The 15710-nt window shown below is 41.8% G+C and overlaps 1 protein-coding gene across 1 annotated transcript in view; it reads left to right on the top strand.

Annotated features, from left to right (window-relative positions):
• Positions 1–225: 225 nt before the first annotated feature.
• Positions 226–15710, top strand: part of TBC1D8 (TBC1 domain family, member 8 (with GRAM domain)) — a gene marked incomplete at its 5' end in the record, with an annotated part of 38100 nt that continues 22615 nt past the window's right edge. The window contains 4 exons of the mRNA XM_009872914.1: positions 226–343; positions 4942–5060; positions 7657–7885; positions 11549–11789. Of these exons, the coding sequence (XP_009871216.1) occupies positions 226–343; positions 4942–5060; positions 7657–7885; positions 11549–11789 (707 nt within the window). The remainder of the gene's footprint in view (positions 344–4941; positions 5061–7656; positions 7886–11548; positions 11790–15710) is intronic.

The following is a 15710-nucleotide window of genomic DNA, read 5'->3' as shown; positions in this document are numbered from 1 at the left end:
TATACTTATATATGAGGCAAAACCGGAGATGCAAAGAACTTGATATACTTTTGATCTAATATGGTTTGCCTTTCACACTTTGAGAATCTGTAAATCACACTATAAAAATAGAGGAGGAAATGTTATTGTTACATTCTGTATTTTAATTTTATGGCTTTAGAAGTGAAAATACTTGTGGGCTGCAGAAGTGAAAGCTGGCATTAATTCTCTTTTCCTGCCTTTTTCTTTGCAGGTCGCTTGGTTGGTGCCCTGGACGCCGTGTTAGACTCTAATGCACGCGTTGCTCCATTCCGAATTTTACTCCAAGTTCCAGGCTCACAGGTTTACTCTGCCATTGCATGTGGTGAGTTATTGAACGGATCAGAAGTTTACTGGGCCATAGCTATTGGTGAGTCTCAGATGAAAAACCCCAAACTGGTTCTGAGCATGGTCAGTGTCTGCATGTCCAAGAAGCTCAAGGTAACCCCAGCTAGTACTGTGCGTGTGTAAAGCTGTTGCCTATAGCTTGTTTAACATCCAGATTAACCTCTTAAAATCCCAGGTAGGAATTATGAAAGAGGGTTATTTTTTCTATAGAAAACTCGTTTAGCTGAGCGTGTTTGGTGTTGATTTTCTGTCTCTTGCAAAGTAGTGTGGTTTTGTTCATATGAACATGTTTTCCTACAGTAAAAATAGTTCCTTACAACAAGAAGCTACTTAGTTGAGGTGTTCACCAGTCTAGTCTTGCTTACTGTGAAATGTCATATCATGCATGGTTGTAATGAAATAAATTGGAACATTTGGAAGCTACTGCGTGGTTTAGGAAATAAAGTTGTCAGGGAGGAATGCCAAATTGCCTGGTTGGTTGTGCACTAATCCCTTTTGCAGTGTTTCTGCAACTGTTTGAAAGTTGAGCCCATCCTCAGAAAAGTGATATTGGTGTGAATTGCAGCAGTCTTGCCATGGCACAGCAAAGGCCAGCTGAATGCATCTGCTTCTTTCATCCTGTTCTTGGTTGGCCAGTCTGCCGGGCCAGTCTTATCCCTTCCACTCCAGTCAGTACAATTCTAGCATTGAAGTTACAGCAGGTTTTCTTTTGGGAATGGTTCAAAGCTGCGCCAGGGGAGGTTTAGACTGGATGTTAGGAAGTGTTGCTTTACCAAAAAGGTAAACAGGCTTCCTAGAGGGGTGGTTGATGCTCCAAGCCTGTTGGTGTGTAAGAGGCATTTGGACAATGCCCTTAACAACATACTTCTGGTCAGCCCTGAAGTGGTCGGGCAATTATAGAGTCATAGAATGCTTTGGGCTGGAAGGAACCTTTAAAGGTCATCTAGTCCAACCCCCTGCAGTGAGCAGGGACAGCTTTAAGCAGATCAGGTTTATCAGAGCCCCATCAAGCCTGACCTTGACTGTCTCCAGGGATGAAGCCTCCACCACCTCTCTGGGCAACCTGTTCCAGTGTTTCACCACGCTCGGACTAAAGAACTTCTTCCCAATGTCTAATTTAAATCTACCCTGCTCTAGTTTAAGCTCATTGTGCCCTGTCCTGTCATTAACATTCCCTTGTAAACAGTCCTCCCCATCTGGACTAGATGATCATTGTAAGTCCCTTCCAACCAAAGTATTATATTCCTATTCCTATTCTTTCCTTTCTTATATGAGTCAAGCCATGAAATAGTTAGCTAATGTAAGTGTTAATGTGTTGTTGATGGTGTTTGACATAGTAGTCTTTTAAATGGATGGGGCAATCTATATATTTGCCCCTTCTGTACAAGTTCATTCAGCATTTCTTCCTTGGTACAACAGAGATCCCTTTGTATACTCCCCATTAATATTGGGAAATTTTCCCTGTACCAGATGTTTGTGAGGAAGCTTGTGTAAAGTCTGTTTGCTCTATTTTAGTTGTGGCAAGTTTTTCTTTGTTTTGCAATTGCTCTATGCTTTTTATCCCTACCCTCCTCCTTTTTATATTTAAATAATGCCATCTCATGGAGAAGTTTAAGAGCTTCAAGCTGTTACAGTCCTCTAATGGAGCCAGGTGGCTTTCACTGGAAAAAAGAGCTCAGTGTTGCTGTCATGAACTTCTTGATCATTTGAATATATGTATAGTCCTTTCTGGGGCTGATCCTTGCCCTATCCACAGTCTTACTGTCCACAGTGGTGGGGTTTTTTGGTAATGTTAAGGAAACTACAAATCAAGAATTTGACTGGTTGGGATGGTTAAGGATTTTGCTGAGATAAACTTACTTGATTAATGTTTTCCAAAATTCTCTTTGGCTCTTCTGAATGGATGCTCAGGCCTGAGAAAATGAGATTTATGGTAGCATAGCGGAAAGCAGAAGGCTCTGTTTTGTATGCTGCGTGGGTAGGACGTACGTGTTTGCCAGGGCTGTCCAGAAATGAAGAACTGTGGTAGCAGAAATTATTTCTGAATAATATCACTGCTGTGAAGCCTTTAAGTGAATGTCCAGGGGAGAGCTGGCGTTGGCAATGGGAGTCAGAGGAACAGCATCACTTGGCCCTTTTCTGAGAAACCTGGAGGACTTGCCCTGCGCAGAACCGGCTGTCGCTGCTCTGCCCTGTCTGAGCAAGGTGCTTCTCACAAGCATGACATTAAGAGTTTTGTTACTGGGTTTGGAAGGAGCAATGAGTCAAAGTCCTTGCTGTATACCAAGGGCAGGGAGCAGCTCCAGGAGCAACTTCCAGTCTCCTGGTGTAACTTCATTAGGGATAGCCATCATATCATTAGGCAATTAATTAGAATGACATTTTTTAATTGTATATCGGTAGTCCTCTATCCCAGAAGCTGTAGGCTTAAATGATAATATATGCATAAGGGTCAGATCTGTGTTAGACACTTTTGCAAATCTCTGAGGGCTGCTAGGACGTCTGATCCCTGCCCAGCCAGACTGTTCTGGCAGAGATGTTTTAATCCAGATGGTTAATCATGTTATACCAGCACAGGGGAAAGAAAAAAGAAAAAAAAAAAGAAAAAAGAAAAAGAAAAGGCTAACCTCAGCCCTAGTGCAGATCCACTTAGGATTTTCCTTTTAGAAGGCTTTTGGGCAAAACACAAACCCAAGTCTCAGACAAGTGAAGTACCTTTTGAGAGAGGAAAAGCAAAGGGATTGGTGAGAAGTGGGTTTAAAGAAGAGGTTATGAGGAGTGAGGCTGTGGTTTTAAACTACATATACATTTGGCACAGGCACATGAAGAAGGTGGCTAAAAGCTGGAACAAAATGTGCAGAGCATCGACACAGGAAGGGGAATAAGGAGGAGGTTGGCAGTGCTTGGGTCAAATCACAGGGTAACTTCAGGCAGTGAAGCTGGAAATAAAGAAGGGAGCTGAAAAGCTGAGGAGTTCGCCTGACCAAATGAAAGGGGCAAAGAGATCATTCAGTATTTGAGCAGAATGCCTGGAGATACCTAACGGCAGGCAGGAAGGATTGCAGTAGCTCCCGTGGTAGATAGCCACTGCCAGAACCCAGGCTCAGAGTGGTCCGAGCAGCGTAGATGCTTCTGGAAAAGGCATCTTGCTCACAGCTTATTTCACAAGAGGCAGCCCACCAGTTCTTCCATATGGACGGTAACTTTTAGGTTGCTCAGAAATAAAAATTAAAATCAGTATGTGCTTTACGCAGCCATTTCAGTATAAAATGACTGTATTTCTGATGTTCTTAGGCATTAATATAAGTTTCTTTTCTTTACCTAAAGGGCATTTAAGAGTCTCTTCTTCTGTGATTTTTTTTTTTGAAATTAATCTTGATTAATGATATTTATGAAGTTCCATCACAAGACTTTCCTGTCAAGGAAGTTAAAGCTTGGAACATTTCCCTGCCAATTGGCATTCTGCATGGAAAACAAATTAGAGGAAAGTGGAAAATCCTTAGCTAAATTTATCGTGTTTTTTGGTTGTGAAGCAACATGATGCATCTCTAATGTACATACAGAGCAAATCTTGGGACAATGCGCCTTCCAATCGAGATCCATTTTATTATATTGTTCAGTGGTTTGCGTGTCTCTTACATCCAGCTACTTCTCTCCTTTCTTCCAATGTCAAGGTGTTAGGAAAAGCGGTTTTTGCTGCCTTAACTTTTTTACTGTAGCATTTAATCGCTGACCAGTAGGAGCTGGAGGGGCCAGATTTTCCCCTAATTGCCTTGTATATTGCCCATCTTGCTCTGACTTTTCTGTCATTGTGTGATGCAGTGACAGTTTAGTTTAAAGCAGAAACAACCAAAGCAAATAGTTGGTGACTGAAATATTTCTGGAGTTAGTGTGAACACGTTACCTTTAAAACAACAACAGCAAACCCCTTAAATAAATCCTTAAATAAGAACACCTCAGAGATTTGAATGTATTTGACAAAGATTTTCTGTTCACTGGTTCTTCCTCAAACTGCAGAAGTGTGCTCTTACAGACCTTTCAGGTGTTGCTGAACCAAACTCCTTTATTTTTAGGTTACTTTAATTATTACAGAGAGCTTTTCAAATAAGGTGCTCATTGTGACCTCTCAGTGTGTATACATGGGTGTGTGGATGAATGTGTGTGCTTATGGAGGCAGAGAGAAAGGCAGATCCAGGGACTTTTGGGAACAGGACATGAATCAAAGATTTCCAGTGGACATGTAAAGAACATCATGTCAAAATAAGCTGCAGTCTGGCGGCTCAGGTTCTTTTACTTTGACTTTTAATGCAGCGTTTGCTGGCTGAGAGCGTTTGAGAAGATTAAACTAAAAACACTAAACCTAATTCTCTAAAACGATGAGGTTTTTGGTTTCCTGTAACCGGACTGCTATAAATGAGACCTTTTTGACTTGTTTGCTACCAAGAATTTTGAGGTTTAAAGTTCAGTTTCTCATAATGAATATATAACACGGTGTGTTTTATTACCTTTTTTTTTTCTTCCTTTCAGTTTTATTTTATAGGATCAGTTTCAATATGCTACTTTTTGCTTTTCTAGGTGCCACTGCAGAGGAGATAAACCAGCACTGGGAATGGCTGGAACAAAACTTGCTCCATACTTTGTCTGTGTTTGACAATAAAGAAGATATTGTTAGTTTTGTCAAAGGGAAAGTGAAGGTAAGGAAACAGTCTTACTTTCACCTTCCCTGCCTGATAACTTGTGATTTTAAGTTCTTTACTGTGAGAGTGGTGAGACACTGGCACAGGTTGCCCAGAGAAGCTGTGGCTGCCCCCTCCCTGGAAGTGTTCAAGGCCAGCCTGGATGGGACTTGGAGCAACCCGATCTGGTGGGAGGTGTCCCTCCCAGGGGAGGTGTCCCCTGCCCATGGCAGGAGTTTAGAACTAGATGGTCTCTCAAGTCCCCTCCAGCCTATGGCATCTATGATTCTATGATTTATTAGAAATAATATGATGAAGTTGTAGTCATTCATATTTGATTTTGTCCATCTAAACCCTCATGTGGCCAGCAACTGTGCATCTTAACTGGCATTTCCCTGGAGACATCTCAAAACCAAAGTATGTTAATTCAGTCTTTACTCTGTCGGCTTCCAGCTTCACTGCTCTTCTATTCCCCGTGATGTGCAGCTGAGCTTTCTGCAGCATCTGCTTTCAGTTACTCTACCTCTCCAAAACAACACCTTCCCTTCCTATGTCTCAGCTTTTCCTCCTTACTGCTTTTCTCCTCCTATCTCCCGTGTTTTTCTGAGCTTTAACCAGTCCATTTCTCCTGCCTGTTTGATGCTCCTGACTCTCTTGACAGGGCTGAGGGGTGTCAACAGCCGAATCAGCATGCCCATGTGGATGATCACATAGTCCCTGCAGGACAGGGACAGGGGACAAGGCACTTGTGCAGTGTTAGCGGCATCATCGGGGTCTGGCACAGAGACCACTGGTGGCTTTGCACTGTAGTGAAGCTGCTGGCTGTCCACAGGGTAGCAGAAATGAGAGCATCCTTTTGGAAGGCTAAAGAATTTTAAAAGTAAAGGGATTTGATGACCAAAGACTAGATGTGGTGGTTTGGCCCTGGCTGGAGGCCAGGAGTTCACCAAAGCTGCTCTATCACTCCCCTTTTTCCAGATGGACGGGGAGAAGTAACATGTAACAAGAGGCCAGTGGGTTAAGATAAAAGCAGTTTAATGTAGGAATAGCAAATGCTGCATGTGGAAGCAAAGCCAAACAAAGATTATTCTCTACTTCCCATCAGTGAGCGATGTCTGGCCACTTTCCCAGGAAGCAGAGTTCCAGTACGCGTAGCGGTTGCTCCGGAGGACAAACCCAAACAGTGAATGGCCCCCACCTTCCAGAGGACAAACACAAACAGCGAATGCCCCCCCGCTTCCCTCTTCCTTCTCGCTTTTTTATCTGAGCTGACGTCATATGGGATGGAATACCCCTTTGGCCAGTTTGGGTCAGCTGGCCTGGCTGTGTCCCCTCCCAACATGTTGCCCGACCCCAGCCCACTGTTGGGGGAACGTTGGAAAACCACAGCCTTGGTGCTGTGTGAGCACTGCTCAGCAGTAGCCAAAACACCGAGGTGCTACCAACACCCTTCCAGCTACCATTCCAAAAACCACAGCACTGAGAGAGCTGCTGTGGGAAGATTAACTCCCCCTCAGCCTGACCCAGTACACCAGATATGAAATAGTCATGTGTAGCTAAACTTACAAAGCCATAGAGAGTCCTGAGCTCTGCTTCTAGTAAAATACATGCTCCAAGAGGAGCTTGGTGATGACTTTGGGGCGATGCAGGTCTGCTAGTGACTGCAGTGCCTCAGGTCCTGCCATGAGCTTTTCCTTGCTAAGAGTTTTAGTGAGGTACTCTTCCCCCACACCCCCTTTTTTGGTCTGGAAAGTTTCTAGGAATATAGTGGTTTTGGTGTATTTCAGCCCTGCTGATATGATCTCAGTGGCCTCTGAAGTCGGGGAAGAAGGGAAGGGAGAGGCAACAGATAACCATGTAAATCTTAGTTTTTGTCGTGCTTTCGTAAAAAAACACCAATTTTGCCTAAGTGCGCCACAGGGCTCCTATAAAATTAATCTCTTTTGATAATGCTGTGGCAGTCTGTTACCTAGCGCAGCACATGTTTAAAATTCTTCAGGTTTTGTTAGTTAAGTCAAGGTTTTGGACTACTGCCTTGGCTGTAGATTTCTGATGTATTAGGACTGTTTGGTTATTGCAGATTACAGCAAGTGCTGTAACATGCGACTTGTTTGTCTGAACAGTACGATACCATACTTCTTAACTCCTTTGTTGTAGTACTGCTATTGAAATTCTCAATGCTTAATTATATTTACATAGATGTTCTTGAAGCCACATTTTTAACGGTTCCAAGCATGTTACAAGTTACTGACACATCTCACTGTGTTGCCTCTTCATAGGAAAATAGTAGTGGTCGGTATACACGGTTGTCACTCTGCTCTAGCTCGTTCCACACTAAAAACCAGCGATCATGAACTATAGTGATATTGTAAATGTATGGTTTTGCCAGACTCATTGAAAAAAATAATAATAACAAAAAGCCTCTGGAAGTTTTGGTTTGGAAGCATTCAAAATATCTGAGGAATTTCTCTGTGTGTGGAAATTGCAAATCAGCTTGAATTTCTTTGTAAGAAAGGGTTGCGTTACTGAAATTTGAATGGGTGGCTTGTAGCAACTTGCTCGACTGTGAATGCCAATACCTTTATCCTGCTGCATTGTCTTGTTATGGACTTAGGCACTGATTGCAGAGGAAACGAGCAGCAAGCTCGCCGAGCAGGAGGAAGACCCTGAGAAGTTCCGAGAAGCCCTGGTGAAATTCGAATCCAGATTTAATTTTCCCGAAGCAGAGAAGTTGATCACCTATTATTCCTGTTGCTGCTGGAAAGGGAAAGTTCCTCGGCAAGGCTGGCTTTATCTGAGCATCAATCATCTCTGTTTTTATTCCTTCTTCCTGGGCAAAGAATGTAAGTGTAAATGTGTAAGAAATCTAGGACTGGGAAGAGATGTAAATATAACTATATTTAAAAGCAGGAGTAGCTAGAATTTTTATGAGAAGCCTAGATCGCCTCTGAACTTTAGTTTCTGTTGTTCAGCTGAAAGATCCTGTTTAATTTAGTTTTCACTTCAGCCTTTATGTTTACATTTTAGTCTGATGGAATAATAAAAATGAGACTATAAGAGCATGCAGATACAGCTGCTATCCAGTTCTTTTTCTTGCAGTGGTGAAGCAGCCCTAAAATGTCACCGACCTCCTACAGATTCTGAAACAGAGACTTTTAGTGCCGAAAACGGTGACTGAGGACGCGTCCCTCCCACAGGCAGGGAAGCAGAGGAAGGGCTGGTGGGTCCAGGGATGCTGGAGCCAAGCTGTCTGCCTGAAAATAGCCCAGGAAATGTAACAGGGCTGTGCCATGCAGAACCAGGGGAATATTCAGTGGTTTTTAAGGGAAAACAGCAGCAATTTAGGTATTTACTTGTGTTTCTGCATAGCAATACAGGAAGGTCTCGAGAAGTGTGTCCCAGGGTTTTTAGACCTTTGAACGGTTCATTGAGTTGTAAGACTTTGGTCATGGTGTTCCTCTACAGAGAAAGGGTCATGAGATTCTGAAAAGCCTGTCAGAATAGATACTAGAACCTAAAAATGAATGTCATAGATATTAGACAGTGAAAACAAATATAGCCGTTTAAACTTCTGTAGCATTTCTCTGTTTAGTAAGACTGTGCATGAACTGGTAACATTTTAAGTCCTGTTTATCCTACTGGAATTTCAGCAAGGATGGTAATATAAACCTATAGTCCTATAAATATGGAAAGAATTGTCAGTTGTAACAATTAGAAAAATTTTACCATGTACTGCCTGGATTTAGTATTGGGATGGCTAGTCAAAACTGTAAGTTTAAAAAGTAAGTACATTAATGTAAAGATAAAAAAGATAGTAGTTTGGTTATTTCTAACACTTAAAACATACAAAGACTTGCTTAGAGTTAGAGGTTGTTTTTTCCCCTTACATTATTTCAGGCCAATTATTTTGTCATATCTGCAAAAGGTGGCAGAGTTAGATTTAAAATGCAAGTAAGTTTGTTCATCATGAAAACAGATGTTGAATTTTGCTGTGAAGACTAGATCGGAGTGTCTTGATACATTCTAGATAGCTGAATTCTTGTTTAATCTCCTTGTTTTCTGTTTAGTATTAAATAATACCTTTTGTCAATAATTTTTTCCTGCTGTCATTGCAGGCTTTCTCTCATGAAGTCTGAGATATCTAGTCTGCCAAAGCACACAAAGCAAAAATGATACTTATTAATGATAGATAGTGGGGGAATGAGGAGATGATAGATAGTGGGGGAATGAGGAGGGAGAGAAAAAAATCCTTCATATTGTTCCAAAAATGTTGTTTATGCAGTACCATGGGTCGTTAAATGATACTGGCAGTTCACAGCATCTCACTGTATTATTTAAAAAGAATTTTCTCACTTCTTTTAATAATAATAATTCATTATGAAAATACAAAAAAAACCCCACAAACTTTTCATTTTGACCCTGGAAAATGCACAGTTCATTCACCATTGCAGTCAGCTGCATTGCCTTTGTGTTCCCATGCATTTGCAAGGAAATCTGAAATAAAAACCTGCATTTTCTTTCAGTTAAACAAACTTCCCTAGCTCAGTGGGAAGTGTTATATGCTGAAAAGCTTCCCACTTCCTTGATACTAATAAAGCTAGTATTTTGTCACTTTGCTGAAATACTTACATCAAATAATCCACATTTACCATAGTTCTGTTTGTTACTGTTTGAGAAGCTGATGCTGATTATATGTAAAACAAGTGATTCATTGTCTGTTTTTTTCAGGTAGCAATCACAAAATAAAATCTGATTAAATCTGGTCTTAAAAGTATTGCTAAGAAATCTAATTTATTTCATTTTTCCGTGCAACACACGGGGAAAAAACAATATATGAGTTGCAATAAAAATAGTTTTAAAATGTATTTTAACTACGTAAAAGTCCTCCCAAATTGTAAGCTGAAATCTCTGTGTTAAGTCTTCTGCTTCTGGCAAGTCTGTCCCTTTCCCCTTGTTTTGTTATTTGTTGAAATGACCTGGAATGCAATATTGGAACCTGTTTTCAGCTTCTCATAAAATTAACTTACGGCTTAGGCGAGCATAAACTCCACAGAACACTTTTTCCCAGGACAGGTCCCCTTTTATCTAACCCTCGAAGTATTCACAGAATTTCAGAGGCTTAGATCGTCAGATTTCTTGAAAGGGCGTGCCGAGCTTTCTTCGCGCTTTTTAATTAAACTTGTCCTTTTCTAAAACTTTGAAGACTTTGTACCTTTTGCCAGTAGTTTGAGCCCCTTACGGTCTGCTGTGCTGTTTCTATAACCAGCACTGCAGAGCCGATGTGATTCCGACCTGTGTGAACAATGGTGCTATTGCTACGGCGCTATTTCATCTTTCTTCCCTTGGCCGTGCCCGTACAGATGATTTTATGACCGTTTGTAACAGTCTGTGCGTGTTGACGCAGCTGTGCTTTGTTTAAGGAAGAAAAAAATGTAATCTGCAGATAATCTTGACAGCTGTGGTTCGTGTAGTACAGAGAACTTGCTGGGGGTAGCTTCTTAGGTAATTAGTGATCATGGCTAAGTGTCATATATATATATATGACAGTGTTTGTTATTACTGCCTTTTCATTGCTTTATTGGCATCAGGAGACGAGCTAGGGATGTTAAGGGGTGTAGTCTTGATGTTATTGGCACGGGGAATCCTGGGAAGCTTCCAACAGTTGTTAAATAGAAATTTAATCTATTTTGAAGTCCTTTCCAGCCTAATTTCTACCTAGAGATTTGTATAAGAGAGGCAAGTAACATCCTGCAGTGGTTATCAAAAATAAGCTGATTCTATTTACCATTTGTATTTATAGGATTCAGCAGTGTTTAAGCACAGAGAACAGTGTCCCATGCTTTTTCCTTTTCTGTAAACAAGTCTGACTACAGTTAACATTTAGGGCAAGATTTGCCTGTGCACCTTGGCAGAAAAAAAGTAACCAAAACAGGAATATCCCAATGCCCAGGTGGCTTCTATTTTTTTTTTTAATTCCATACTTATCGTAGTAATTAAACTTTATAAAAATGTCTGTGTGCAAAAGCTTCTTCCTGCATGGGAGCTAGCTTCATTTTAAAAGTTCAAGTACTCTGCATGTAGTTGGGTTTCCACCTCCTTACAGTTTTATCTCTGGGGGATTACAATCCCTATTATCTTTGTACTCTTGAAATGAACTGTTTCTTCTGGTAGTAATGCAGCAGGCTACAGAAATGATTTGTAAGGGAGTTAGGAGCAGAGCTTACGGCTGGTGTTCTGCGAAGGCAGAACTCCCCAGTCCAGCACTTCGTATGAAAATAGGTAAAATTTTGAGGGAGAGATTCCAGAGACAGACAGTCTTTTGGAGTGGGAGAGAACGAATGCAGAGTAATAACAGGCATTTCAGCTTTTGCCTTGTCTTTGTCTGTAAAAGTGGCTTCTCTCTCCTCTTTGGTTGTTTGCATTTCACTCTGATTTTTCTTATTTCCTGAACCTGAAAAATGCAAGCAGATTTTCCCACCCGCTTTTGCTCTTTTCTCCGGTGGCAGTGAAACTTATCATTCCCTGGGTTGAGGTCCAGAAGCTGGAAAGAACCTCCAATGTCTTCATGACAGACACGGTCCGTGTCACCACTCCGAACAAAGAGCGCGACTTCTCCACGTTCCTCAATATCGCCGAAGCTTTCAGGATCATGGAACAACTGGCAGATGTGACGCTCCGAAGGCTACTGGATAATGAGATCTTTGAACTGGATCCAGGCCTGCAGGATCCTACTCAGATTACCAAGAGGTAAAAAGCTAAATTGTTGTGCGAGCGGAGGTTCGGTGGTGGGCTTCATGTTAGCTGGGTAGGATTTCAAAGGTTTGCTTGATTGAGTGCAAAAGATATTTTATAAGATATTATGGTGTGTCCAAAAGTTGCATTTTAACTTCTGTGCAAGATAACACTTTCCAATTTATATTCTTTCCTTAAACATCACTTTGGTTTTTGCTCGTTTGTTTTAAAAGTACCATTCCTCATAGAAGGGTAGATTGCAGCAAGGAATATTTTCCATCTTCCCTGAGGAGCAACATTATTATTTTTTAATATAATTTGGCAGTGCGTAGGCTTTCCCTATGCCATCAATTCTATAGAATTATTTCTTTTGGTCATATCTGAAGCGTAGAATTGCTCACTAATGTGATGGCCACAGCGAACTTAGCAAAATAGGACTTAAAAAACCCACAGGCAATTATTGTCAGCTCTATCCTCTGTGTCACCGAAATGCATCTCTGCATTCCTCTCCCACTACAGAAATGCATTGGGCTCTCGGTGAGAACATTGGTAACTATTTCTCTGCCAGCAGCACAGCACGTGAGTCTGTGTTTTATTTTCTGCTGTGGGAAAGGGGAAGGGAAACTGCCTGGAGGAACTGTAGGTGGGCAGGATGGAATAGCTCAAGCTGGGATTTGCCTGAGGCATCAGGATTAAGGTACTGGTTTAAAGTACTTCTTTTCTGAATGGGATGTGAGTGCGGTGCTTATCCCCTCACGAATCATGCCTTTTCCTATTCCTTCTTCCACTGCCAGAGGTGTGAAGCCAGAGGTGTGAAGGGAATGACCCAGGTGTTGCTTCCTGGCTAAAACTTAAGGAATATGTGGGATCATTCCCAAAAACTAGAGACACATCCAGTAGCAGTTTTATTGTTTCTGAGGGACATTTTTGCAGTGATGTTGGGTATACGTGTTGGCTAAACACTTCTGCAAACTTTTGTAGGGGAGTTTAAAACAATAGAGCACACTTTCTTTGCAGTTTCATAAGTACACACAATGAGGAAAGTTGCTGACACCAGGATTTCATCCCTGGTGTCGAGGAGTTCATCTGAGGTGATATTGTGGTCAACAGCCACCTTTGCAGCTTTTTTCCTCATACTCAGGCTTCCTTTAAAGAGAAGAGCTACCATTGTTTTCAGAATGCATGTGTAACTGGATATTGTTAACATTTTAGGTTTCTGGCCCCCCAAAAGTCAGATATGTGCTTTAACTAATGTAGGATGTGGCCATAAGTGCTAAGTTTTATCTAAGCCCACCCTTTGCTATTCTATCCTCCTCCCATTTTTGGACTGAAAAGTTAGATGCACCAAGCAGGGAAAGTAAATCCAGAGGACATGTGACACAGAGCACATCTAACATGTGCTGATGTGCTGTAACTTGAGATGGCAGAAAAGGGAACATGGAAACATGGAATATGCCAAAATCTCATTTCTTCTGCACGAATTAGGTAGTAGTTGGATAAGTAGCTGTTTCTGGTGCCCTTTGTCACACTTTAGCAACTGCTTTGATGTAACTGATTAAGCAAGACTGTAGTTTGAATAGTGGATAAACTGGTTTTTAATGCTGACATGTTTTGGGGGGTTTGAACTTCTTTTGGTGTGTAAAGATTCTGTTGCTGTTTTTTTTCCTGAAGCTATTGTAGTACTACAAAAAGAACTATTTTCCTCTTCACATTTTCCCCCGAATAATTGTCTTTATTAATTCTTGCGTATGATTCGGAAGCAAATAGTAGTCTATCAAAACAAAAGCAATAATCCACGTGTCCTTAGAACTATTCCAGCTGTGTCAAATTAACAAAGTTGCTGTAAATTGCTTTTGTTGTTTTAGGCTTTCTTCTGTACGAGGCTTGCCTCAATACCTTTATTTTTAAAAAATGCATTTTTAATGCTGTCATGGTCTGTATATTCTACATTCTGAAAACCAGAAGCCTTTGCTGCTGTTCCTGAGGCTCCAGGGGTCATCCTGCTGAGCAGTGGAGGGATGGGACTCAGAGAGGCTGTGGGGTGAAGCCCAGTCTATGACACAAATTATATCCTGGCCAGAGTCAGACAAGTTAGTATACAAGTTTTTGCGCTGCTTAATGAGATCATAGAATCATAGAATGGCCTAGGCTGGAAGGGACTTTAGAGATCGTCTAGTCCAACCTCCCTGTCATGGGCAGGGACGCCTCTCAACTAGATCAGGCTACTCAAGGCTCCGTCCAACTTGGCCTTGAACACCTTCAGGGAGGGGGCAGCCACAACGTCTCTGGGCAATTCATTCCAAAGTCTTGTCACCCTCGTACTGAAGAATTTCTAAATCAATTCTAATCTAAATCAATTCTCCTTCAACTTAAACCCGTTTCCTCTTGTTCTATCAGTGGATGCTCTTGCAAAAAGTCCCTCTCCAGCCTTCCTGTAGGTTCCCTTCAGGTATTGGAAGGCAGCTATTAGGTCCCCCCGAAGTCTTCTCTTTTCCAGGCTGAACAATCCCAGCTCCCGCAGCCTGTCCTCATAGCAGAGATGATAAGGCTTGGAACAATGGATTACAAAAGGATTAATGGCAATTAAGTTAATTGCCGTAAAAGGCAAAGTAAATCTGCAATTTCCTGCAGATATATTTATATGCCATACAATTCTACTCGAACATAAGGTAACTGTTTTTTTATTTTTTTTTGTAGGAAGGTTGCTAAAATCTGATACCGAGTTCTTGCACTTTTTTTTCCTTCTCTTTCAGGATGCAAGAATATCCATTGCATTCCTCAAATGCGAGGAAATTGGCCAGAGCAGAAAGTGCACTTTAAAAGCTGTAGTGCTGCTATCAGCAAGGATTTCAAAGTATGATATGTTTCTTCAGGCTCTAAGCACCTCAGTTTCTTTTCTTCATGTCTAACTGTGAATTACCAATGAGGATGGCTTTGCTTCATATGAAAACAAAGGTTTTTTAACACTGATCTAAGCTGATGGAAACTGAAGTATCATGAGTTGTAAATGTCACTTCACTCTGTATTAATTTCCTCAGAGAGGGAATCCCAAGAACACTTTAAACCTTAAGCAACAAGGAGGATGTGATGAGAAAAAAACTCCTTTTATTGCCTCTGCCTGACAGAAGGCAGGATTGGAATTATCTCTGTGTGTGACTCATGGCAGATGATTGCCTAACCTGGGGTTAAGGTTTTCCAGTAATGGAAATACCAAGATCCATACTGCTACTTCGCTGTCTTATCATTGAAAAGTCTTCCTGAAGTCTAACTTGAATCTTTTGTGCAGCTTTCTGAGTCTATTACTTCTTGTCCTACCAAGTATTATAGGAGAGATAAGCAAGTTTGCAGATGACACCAAGCTGAGTGGTGAGGTCGACATGCCAGAGGAATGGGATCTCCTCCAAAGTGAACCAGACAAGCCAGAGAGATGGGTCCATGGGAACCTCATGAGGTTCAGCAAGGCCAAATGCAAGGTCCTGCACCTGGGTCAAGACAATCCGCATTCTCAGTACAGCTTGGGAGATGATGTGATAGAGAACAACCCTGAGGAAAAGAACTCGGGGATATTGATACATGAAAAGCTGGACATGAGCCAATGATGCCCGCTCACAGCCCAGAAGGCCAATCGCATCCTCGGCTACATCAAAAGCAGCGTGGCCAGCAGGTTGAGAGGTGATTCTGCCCCTCTGCTCTGCTCTGGTGAGACCTCACCTGGAGTACTGTGTCCAGCTCTGGGGCCCTCAACACAAGAAGGATGTGGACCTCCTCCAGAGGAGGCCACAAAAATGATCAGAGAGATGAAGCACCTCTTCTGTGAGGACAGGCTGAGAGAGTTAGTTTTGTTCAGCCTGGAGAAGAGAAGACTCTGGGAGACCTTATAGCAGCCTTCCAGTACCTGAAGGGGGCTACAGGAAAGCTGAGGAGGACTGTTCACAA

This window comes from Apaloderma vittatum, unplaced genomic scaffold, assembly GCF_000703405.1.
Source record: "Apaloderma vittatum isolate BGI_N311 unplaced genomic scaffold, ASM70340v1 scaffold2097, whole genome shotgun sequence".
In the NCBI taxonomy this organism is placed as follows: domain Eukaryota; kingdom Metazoa; phylum Chordata; class Aves; order Trogoniformes; family Trogonidae; genus Apaloderma; species Apaloderma vittatum.
The sequence above is the reverse complement of the archived record's forward strand: the minus strand, read 5'-3'. Positions and strand labels throughout refer to the sequence as shown.